Source organism: Dama dama, chromosome 1 (genome assembly GCF_033118175.1).
Source record: "Dama dama isolate Ldn47 chromosome 1, ASM3311817v1, whole genome shotgun sequence".
In the NCBI taxonomy this organism is placed as follows: domain Eukaryota; kingdom Metazoa; phylum Chordata; class Mammalia; order Artiodactyla; family Cervidae; genus Dama; species Dama dama.
Genome location: NC_083681.1, coordinates 14,372,372 through 14,382,417, shown reverse-complemented (window position 1 = coordinate 14,382,417; position 10,046 = coordinate 14,372,372). Strand labels below are relative to the sequence as shown.

The 10,046-nt window shown below is 37.7% G+C and overlaps 1 protein-coding gene across 1 annotated transcript; it reads right to left on the bottom strand.

Annotated features, from left to right (window-relative positions):
* Positions 1–6,922: 6,922 nt before the first annotated feature.
* LOC133043846 (cyclin-dependent kinases regulatory subunit 2) lies at positions 6,923–7,451 on the bottom strand. The gene has a single exon (XM_061125194.1). The coding sequence runs from the start codon at positions 7,359–7,361 to the stop codon at positions 7,122–7,124; it is 240 nt and encodes a 79-aa protein (XP_060981177.1). The 5' UTR covers positions 7,362–7,451; the 3' UTR covers positions 6,923–7,121.
* Positions 7,452–10,046: the final 2,595 nt, after the last annotated feature.

Genomic DNA, 10,046 nt, shown 5'->3' with positions numbered 1-10,046 from the left:
TATCTGGCACCATTTGCCCCTGGATAGATTACACTATGACTTAACCTGGATTTTAGAGTTACAGGGGTGGCAACCGTGGAGACAGCTTTTGGGGTGGTCACCTTTGCCTTTTGAGTGAAATAATTATGCATTACTTTTCTGTACAGGTAGGGTACTAGCTTTAATAGGCAGGGATATACCACATTTATAGGCCCAGAATGCCTAGAGAAATCTGAGAAACAAACATTTTGGGGTCATCCACCAAAATATCTTCATCCCCTGTAGCAGGATTCCTAGTTTTCCAAATTAGGGCCATGATTTAGGAATAACACATTTGCCCAGGCTGAGTATTCAACTATCTTCATGCTCATTCACTGCATAAAAATGAAGGTTTCTTTGTAAACTACCAAAGAAACTGTATGACTTTCATATTCAGTTATCAATTACTTGTTACTTGTCCTAAGTTTTTAATTATCTGCCTATAAGGCAACAATGCAACTTAGTAATACATATGCAATTTCATCATCCTTGTATATATCATCATGTGCACACAGACATTGTCTTTTACAAACATCATACCAACTCAAAACAGATGAAAATTTTATCAGTTGGACTCTCATATTGTACTAGAAGCTGTCTCCACCACCTACCACCAGAGTTGAAATCTTTTTTTTTTAATTAATGTATTTATTTTAATTGGAGGCTAATTACTTTACAATATTGTGGTGACCTCTGCCATACATCAACTTGAAACAGCCATGGGTGTACATGTGTCCCAGTATCCTGAATTCTGGCCTACCTCCTCCCTGCGCCATACCTCTGGGTTGTCCCAGAGTACCAGTTTTGAGTGCCCTGCTTTATGCATCAAACTCGCACTGGTCATCTATTTTACATATAGTAATATATATGTTTCAATGTTATTCTCTCATATCGTCCCGCCTTTGCCTTCTTCCACTTTGTCCAAAAGTCTGTTCTTTATATCTGTGTCTCTTTAGATGTTCACTTTTCACTTTCCTTCATTGGAAAAGGAAAGGGCAACCCACTCCAGTGTTCTTGCCTGGAGAATCCCAGGGATGGCAGAGCCTAGTGGGCTGCCATCTATGGGGTCGCACAGAGTCGGACATGACTGAAGCGACTTAGCAGCAGCAGCAGCAGATGTTTTGCATATAGGGTTATTGCTACCATCTTCTAAAATCCATACATATGCATTGATATACTGTATTGGTGTTTCTCTTTCTGGATTATTTCACTCTGTAGAATAGGCTCCAGTTTCATCCACCTCATTAAAAGTGACTCAAATGCATTCTTTTTATAGCTGAGTAATATTCCATTGTGTATATGTACCACAGCTTCCTTATCCATTCATCTGCTGATGGACATGTAGGTTGCTCCATGTCCTAGCTATTGTAAACCATGCTGCAATGAACATTGGGGTACATATCTCTTTAAATTCTGGTTTATTTGGTGTATATGCCTAGCAGTGGGATTGCTGGGTCATATGGTAATTCTGTTTCCAGGTTTTTAAAGAATCTCCACACTGTTCTCCGTAATAGCTGTACTAGTTTGCATCCCCATCAACAGAGTAAGAGGGTTCCTTTTTCTCCATATCCTCTCCAGCATTTATTATCTATAGATATTTTGATGGCAGTCATTCAGACCTCACAATGAGATGGTACCTCATTGTGGTCTTGATTTGCATATCTCTGATAATGAGTGGTGTTGAGCATCTTTTCATGAGTTTGTTAACCATCTGTATGTCTTCAGTGGAGAAACGTCTGTTTAGTTCTTTGGCCCATTTTTGGATTGGGTCATTAATTTTTCTGGTATTGAACTTCATGAGCTTCTTGTATATTTTTTAGATTAATTCTTTGTCAGTTGCTTTGTCTGCTATTATTTTCTCCCATTCTGAAGGCTGTCTTTTCACTTTTCTTATAGTTTCCTCAATTGTGCAAAAGCTTTAAGTTTAAATAAGTCCCATTTGTTTGTTTATTTTGGTTTTCATTGCCATTACTCTGGGAGGTGAATCATAGAGGGTCTTGCTGTGATTTATGTCAGAGAGTGTTCTGCCTATGTTTTCATAGAGGGTCTTGCTGTGATTTATGTCAGAGAGTGTTCTGCCTATGTTTTCATCTGAGAGTTTTATAGCTTCTGGTCTTACAATTAGATCGTTAATCCATTTTGAGTTTATTTTTGTGTGTGGTGTTAGAAAGAGTTCTAAGTTAATTCTTTTACAGGTGGTTGACCAGTTTTCCAAGCACAAAAGTGGTGATTGACCCATTGTTTAAGAGATTGTCTTTTCTCCATTGTATATTTTTGCCTCCTTTGTCAAAGATAAGGTGTCCATACGTGTCTGGATTTATCTCTTGGCTTTTTATTTTGTTCCATTGATCTATATTTCTGTCTTTGTGTCAGTACATATTGTCTTGATGACTGTAGCTTTGCTATATAGTCTGAAGCCAGGCAGGTTGATTCCTCCAGCTCCATTCTTCTTTCTCAAGATTGCTTTGGTTATTCAAGGATTTTTGTGTTTCCATACAAACTGTGAAATCATTTATTATAGTTCTGTGAAAAATACCATTGGTAGCTTGATAGGGATTGTGCTGAATCTATAGACTGCTTTGGATAGTATACTCATTTTCACTATATTGATTATTCCAATCCATGAGCATGGTATATTTCTCCATCTCTTTGTGTCATCTTTGATTTCTTTCATCAGAGTTTTATAGTTTTCTATAGATAGGCCTTTTGTTTCTTTAGGTAAATTTATTCCTAAGTATTTTATATTTTTCATTGCAATGGTGAATGGGATTGTTTCATTAATTTCTCTTTCTGTTTTTCCATTGTTAGTGTCAGTTCAGTTCAGTTTAGTTGCTCAGTTGTGTCTGACTCTTTGTGACCCCATGAATCGTACCATGCCAGGCCTCCCTGTCCATCACCAACTCCCAGAGTTTACACAAACTTAGGTCCATTGAGTTGGTGATGCCATCTAACGATCTCATCATCTGTCTTCCCCTTCTCCTCCTGCCTTCAGTCTTTCCCAGCATCAGGGTCTTTTCCAATGAGTCAACCCTTTGCATGACGTGGCCAAAGTATTGAAGTTTCAGCTTCAGCATCAGTCCTTCCAATGAACACCCAGGACTGATCTTTAGGATGGACTGGCTGGATCTCCTTGCAGTCCAAGGGACTCTCAAGAGTCTTGTCCAACACTACAGTTCAAAAGCATCAATTTTTCGGTGCTCAGCTTTCTTCACAGTCCAACTCTCACATCCATACATGACCACTGGAAAAACCATAACATTGACCAGACGGACCTTTGTTGGCAAAGTAATGTCTCTGCTTTTTAATATGCTATCTAGGTTGGTCAAAACCTTCCTTCCAAGGAGTAAGTGTCTTTTAATTTCATGGCTGCAATCACCATCTGCAGTGATTTTGGAGACCAAAAAAAAAAAAAAACAGCCTGACACTGCTTCCACTGTTTCCCCATCTATTTCCCATGAAGTGATGGGACCAGATGCCATGATCTTAGTTTTCTGAATGTTGAGCTTTAAGCCAACTTTTTCACTCTCCTCTTTCACTTTCATCAAGAGGCTTTTTAGTTCCTTCACTTTCTGCCATAAGGGTGGTGTCATCTGCATATCTGAGGTTATTGATATTTCTCCCAGCAATCTTGATTCCAGCTTGTGCTTCTTCCAGCCCAGCATTTCTCATAATGTACTCTGCATCAAAGTTAAATAAGCAGGGTTACAATATACAGCCTTGACCTACTCCTTTTCCTATTTGGAACCAGGCTATTGGTCCATGTCCAGTTCTAACTGTTGCTTCCTGACCTGCATATAGGAATGCAAATAATTTCTGTGCACTAATTTTATATCCTGCAACTTTACTATTGTCACTTATTAGCACTAGTAATATTCTGGTTGTGTCTTTAGGATTTTCTATGTAGAGAATCATGTCATCTGCAAACAGTGAGAATTTTGCTTCTTCTTTTCCAGTCTAGATTCCTTTTATTTCTTTTTCTTCTCTTATTGTTGTGGTTAGGACTTCCAAAACTATGTTGAATAGTAGTGGTGGGAGTGGGCACCCTTGTCTTGTTCCTGATTTTAGAGGGAATTGATAGCTTATGGTGAACAATGCCAAATTCATGATCTCTGAAGAAGATTTATCTTCAGCACCAGAGACCAGACTTGATCACTAAAGAACTTTTGTGTAGCATAGTTTTATTAAAGTAATAAAAGGAACAGAGTAAGCTTCTAATATAGACATCAGAAGAGGGATGGAGAATGCCCCCCTTGCTAGTGTTAGTAAGGGAGTTATATACTTTTTAACTAATTATTACAATAAATCAAAAGAATGTCTCAAGGTTGTAAAGATCTTATTAGACTCACTCTCACAATTTGCATTTTAGGATAACAGGATTAGAACTTAATAATAGAAAGATCCTACCAGACCCACTCCCATATATACATTCTAAAATATCAGGATTAGTCAGAAGTTTTCCAGAAGGAGAAACTGTCCTCAAGCAGGATACATTGTTTTTATATAATCCCTAGTATAGAGTTTAAACTGAATTGTTTGTTGTGTAATCATCAGTTTGAGGCTTAAAGGGAAAAAAAAAAAAAATGTTTTATGTGACTAAGGAATGTAGAGGGCAAAAAAAACACCAAAAAAACAAAACAAAAAAAATTGTCCTTTCCGCCTCCTTGAAAGCCCCAGACCCCCTTTTCCTCTTCAGGGAACCTGGACTTCTTATCAACCTGCCTAGGAATTGACTCTCTCAGAATGTTTTCTGTATTTAACCATTAAGGATAATTCTTGCTGTGTTTTTGCTGTATATGACTTTTATTACATTGAGGTATATTCCTCCTATGCTTGCTTTCTGTAGAGTTTTTATTATAAATGAGTATTAAATTTTGTCAAAGGCTTTCTCTGCATCTATTAAGATAGTCATATGGTTTTTATCTTTCAGTTTGTTAATATGGTGTATCACATTCATTGATTTGTGAATATTGAAGAATCCTTTTATCCCTGGGATAAAGCCCAATTGGTCATGATGTATGGTCTTTTTAATATGTTGTTGGATTCTGTTTGCTAGAATTTGTTGAAGATTTTTGCATATATTTTCATCAGTGATATTGGCCTGTAGTTTTCTTTTTCTGTGGCACCTTTTCTGGTTTTGGTATTAGAGTGATGGTGGCCTCATAGAATGAGTTTGGGAGTTTACCTTCCTCTGCAATTTTCTGGAAGAGTTTGAGTAGGATAGGTGTTAGCTCTTCTCTAAATTTTTGGTAGAATTCACTGGTGAAGCTATCTGGTCCTGGGCTTTTTTTCTTGGAAGATTTTTGATTACAGCTTTGATTTCTGTGCTTGTGGTGGGTTTGTTAAGATTTTCTTTTTAAAAAAAATTTTTTTTTTTTCTTGTTCTTCCTGGTTCAGTTTTGTAAGGCTATACTTTTCTAAGAATTTGTCCATTTCTTCCAAGTTGCCCATTTTATTGGCATTTAATTGCTCATAGTAGTCTCTTATGATCTTTTGTATTTCTCTGTTGTCTGTTGTGATTTCCCCATTTTCATTTCTAATTTTACTGACTTGATTCTTCTCCCTTTTTCCTTGATGGGTCTGGCTAATGATTTGTCTAAAAGCTGGTTCAAAGAACCAGCTTTTAGTTTTGCTGATTGCTTCTATAGTCTCTTCTGCTTCTTTTTCATTTATTTCTGCTCTGATTTTTTATGATTCTTCTTCTTCTTCTTTTTTTTTTTTTTAAGTTCCTTCTACTAACTTTGTGGTTCTTCTTTTCTTCTTTTTCTTCTTGCTTTAGATGTAAAGTTATGTTATTTTTAATATTTCTAGAGGTAGGCTTGAATTGCTATGAATCTCCCTCTCAGCACTGCTTTTACTGAATCCCATAGGATTTGGGTTGTCATGTTTTCATTTTCATTTGTTTTATGCATATTTTGATTTCCTTTTTTTTTTTCTTTTGTGATCTGTTGGTTATTCAGAAGCGCGCTGTTTAGCCTCTACATGTTTGTATTTTTAATAGTTTTTTTTCTTCCTTAGAGTTGACATCTAATCTTACTGCATTGTGATTGGAAAAGATGATTGAAATTACTTTAATTTTTTTGAATTTGCCAAGGTTAGATTTATGGCCCAGGATGTGATCTATCCTGGAGAATGTTTTGTGTGCACTTGAGAAAAATGTGTATTCCGTTGTTTTGGGTAAAATGTCCTATAGATATCAATTAGGTCTAACTGGTCTATTGTATCATTTAGAGCTTATGTTTCCTTGCTAATTTTCTATTTGGTTGATCTATCCATAGGTGTGAGTGGGGTATTAAAGCCCCCCACTATCATTGTGTTACGGCTAATTTCCCCTTTCATGCTTGTTAGCATTTGCCTTACATATTGAGATGCTCCTATGTTGGGTGCATATATATTTACAATTGTTATATCTTCTTCTTGGATTGATCATTTGATCATTATGTAGTGTCCTTCTTTGTCTCTTATCATGGTCTTTTATTTCAAAGTCTATTTTATTTGATATGAGTATTGCATTACTACTCCTGCTTTATTTTGGCCACCATTAGCATGAAATATCCTTTTCCAGCCCTTTACTTTCAGTTGTATGTGTCCCTAGGTTTGAGGTGGGTCTCTTGTAAACAGCATATATAAGGGTCTTGTTTTTGTATCCATTAAGCCAGTCTTTGTCTTTTGATCAGAGCACTTAACTAATTTATATATCAGGTGATTATTAATAAGTATGATCCTGTTACCATTACTTTGTTGCTTTGGGTTCATTTTTAAAAACCTTTACTGACATTACTGTCTAGGGAAGATCCTTTAGTATTTGTCTTTTTTTTTTTAATAAATGCAACATACAAACTTTATTTAACAAAAGTAACAGATAAAGTCAAACAGGCACTTATATTAAAAGAAAAACTGACTAGAAGAAATTTTTGTCTTAAAACACCTTACAGTAACCTACTTGCAGTTGCATTTAACTGAGCTCTGTTGCTGTGAAGAATACAGCTCATGCACAGGTATGGATGAACAATTTGTACATTTTTCAAGTATTCACTGAATACTACCTTATATACACATATACATTAAATTTGAGAAAGATTTAATTGATGATCCCCAGATAAGCTTCATTTTTGTTGATCTTTTGGAAGAGGCCGTCTAAAGAGAAGGATGTGTGGTTCTGGTTCATGAATCATGTAATGAACCCAGCCTAGACTCTGTTGGACACCAAGTCTCCTCCACTCCTCTTCAGACATCAGATGGGTTTTGGGTACTTGTTTGGAAAGTTCTCTGGGTAACATGACATGTCGGTATTCGTAGTGTTCATCGAAGTACTTGTCCGAGTAGTAGATCTGCTTATGGGCCATCCTGCAGGTGGGCGGTGGGCAGCAGCCGACTAGAGCGACGCGGCGCGAAGACAGGGCGCAGGTGAGGGCACGTCTGCGTCAGGTGAAGGCAACGACTCAACTCTAGTATTTGTTGAAGAACTGATTTGGTGGTGCTGAATTCTCTCAGCTTTTGCTTGTCTGTAAAGCTTTCTATTTCTTCTTCATATCTGAATGAGGTCCCTGCTGTGTAGAGAAATCTCTGTGTAGGTTTTTCTCTTTCATCATTTTAGATGTGTCCTACCTTTCCCTTCTGGCCTGGAGAGTTTTATTGAAAGATCAGCTGTTGGTCTGTTTCACCCTTGATAGTATACTTGTTTCAATGCTATTCTCTCAGAACATCCCACCCTCGCCTTCTCCACAGAGTCCAAAAGTCTGTTCTGTGCATCTGTGTCTCTTTTTCTGTTTTGCATATTGGGTTATCATTACCATCTTTTTAAATTCCATATATATGCGTTAGTATACTGTATTGGTCTTTATCTTTCTGGCTTACTTCACTCTGTATAATGGGCTCCAGTTTCATCCATCTCATTAGAACTGATTCAAGTGAATTCTTTTTAATGGCTGAGTAATATTCCATGGTGTATATGTACCATAGCTTCCTTATCCATTCGTCTGCTGATGGGCATCTAGGTTGCTTCCATGTCCTGGCAGTTACAAACAGTGCTGCGATGAACACTGGGGTGCACGTGTCTCTTTCAGGTCTAGTTTCCTAAGTGTGTATGCCCAGGAGTGGTATTGCTGGGTCATATGGCAGTCCCTTGCTGCTTTTAATATTTACTCTTTGTGTTTGATCTTTATCAGTTTGATTAATATGTGTCTTGGGATGTTTTGTCTTGGGTTTATCCTGTTTGGGGTGCTCTGGGTTTCTTGGACTTGGGTGGCTATTTCCTTCCCATATTAAGGAAATTTTCGATGATTATCTCCTCAAGTATTTCCTCACGCTTTTTTTTTGTCTTTTTTGGAATGCCTATGATTTGAATGTTGGGGCATTTAACATTGTCCCAGAGGTCTCTGAGGTTGTTTTCATTTCTTTTAATTCTTTTTTTATGTTTTTCCTCTCTGCTTCATTTCTTTCATTCATGACCAGGCTGGAAGGTCATGGTTTCTCTTAATTGTGGAGTCTTCTCTCTGTGGTTGGTATTGGACTAATGGCTTGTCAAGGTGCCCTGGTTGGTGGAACTTGTGTCTGTGTTCTGGTGGGTGGAACTGGATCTCTTCTCTCTGGAGTGCAATAAAGTGCCCAGTAGTGAGTATTGGGGTGTCTATGGTTTTAACATGGCTTCAGGAAGCCCGTCTTTTAATATTCAGGGTTGTGTTCCTGTTTTTCTGGAGAATTATCACGGTGTGTCTTTCCCTGGAACTTGTTGGCTCTTGGGTGGAGCTTGGTTTCAGTGTAGGTATGAAGAGTTTTGGGTGAGATCTTGTCTATTAATGTTCCCTGGAGTCAGGAGTTCTCTGATGTTCTGAAGTTTTGGAGTTAAGCCTCCTGCTTCTGAATTTCAGTCCTTCTCTTACACTAATCTCAAGACTTCTCCATCCATATAGCATAAAAAATAAAAACCCTAGGTTTATTGATGGAACAATTCTCTACAGCCAGGAACACCCAGAAAGATTCACGGAGTTATATAGAGAAGAGAAGAGGGATGAGGAAGATAGAGGTAGCCGGGAGGATAAAAGAGAGGACCAAAAGGGTAGAGAGCAACCTAGCCATCAATTTAATCACTAAGTGCTCTCCACAGCCTGGAACACCCAGAGAGATTCACAGAGTTATGTAGAGAAGCAAGGAGAGAGGAGGGGGATAGAGGTGATCTGGAGGAGAAAACTAAATTGAAAGCAAAAATCGCTCAGTCATGTCCGATTCTTTGTGACCCCATGGACTGCATAGTCCATGGAATTCTCCATGCCATAATACTGGAGTGGGTAGCCTTTCCCTTCTCCAGGGGATCTTCCCAACCCAAAGATCAAACCCAGGTCTCCCACACTGCAGGCAAATTCTTTACCAGCTGAGGCACAAGGGGAGGGGAAAAGGGAAAGTCAAAAGGGGAGAGAGCAATCAAACCTGTAATCAAATCCTTAAGTGAAAATGGAATCTGGACATCAGATTCTTAGAGGTACAAAATTGATAGCAAATATCAAAAAGCAAATATTATAGACCTGGAATAAAGGTTCAGTTCAGTTCAGTTGTTCAGTTGTGTGTGACTCTTTATGACCCCATGGACTACAGCATGCAAGGCCTCCCTGTCCATCATCACCTCCAGGAGCTTGCTCATACTCATGTCCAAGCCATGTATGATGATGATGAGTATGACTCATCACCGAGTCAGTGATGCTATCAAACCATCTCATCCTCAGTCATGCCTGTCTCCTTTCTCCTTCTGCCTTCAATCTTTCCCAGCATCAGGGTCTTTTCCAAAGAATCACTTCTTCACATCAGAATAGAGGATTTATTTGCATTGGAATAGAGGTTAGACTTTCAAAAACACAATATAAAGTATACAAATCAGAATCAATCATAATAATTAAAAATGGAATTTGTTTTTGTTTTTAAATAGGGTTTTTTTGGGGATGGTAATAGTAGAATATAAAAATGAAAGTTAAAGAAGTAATAAAGAACTTTTTTTTTTAATTAAAAAAATAATAGTAAAATATATATCTAGGAATTTC

What these genes read in the sequence shown, in the direction of transcription:
- LOC133043846 (XM_061125194.1), bottom strand. Translation starts at nt 7,361, where the DNA reads ATGGCCCATAAGCAGATCTACTACTCGGACAAGTACTTCGATGAACAC.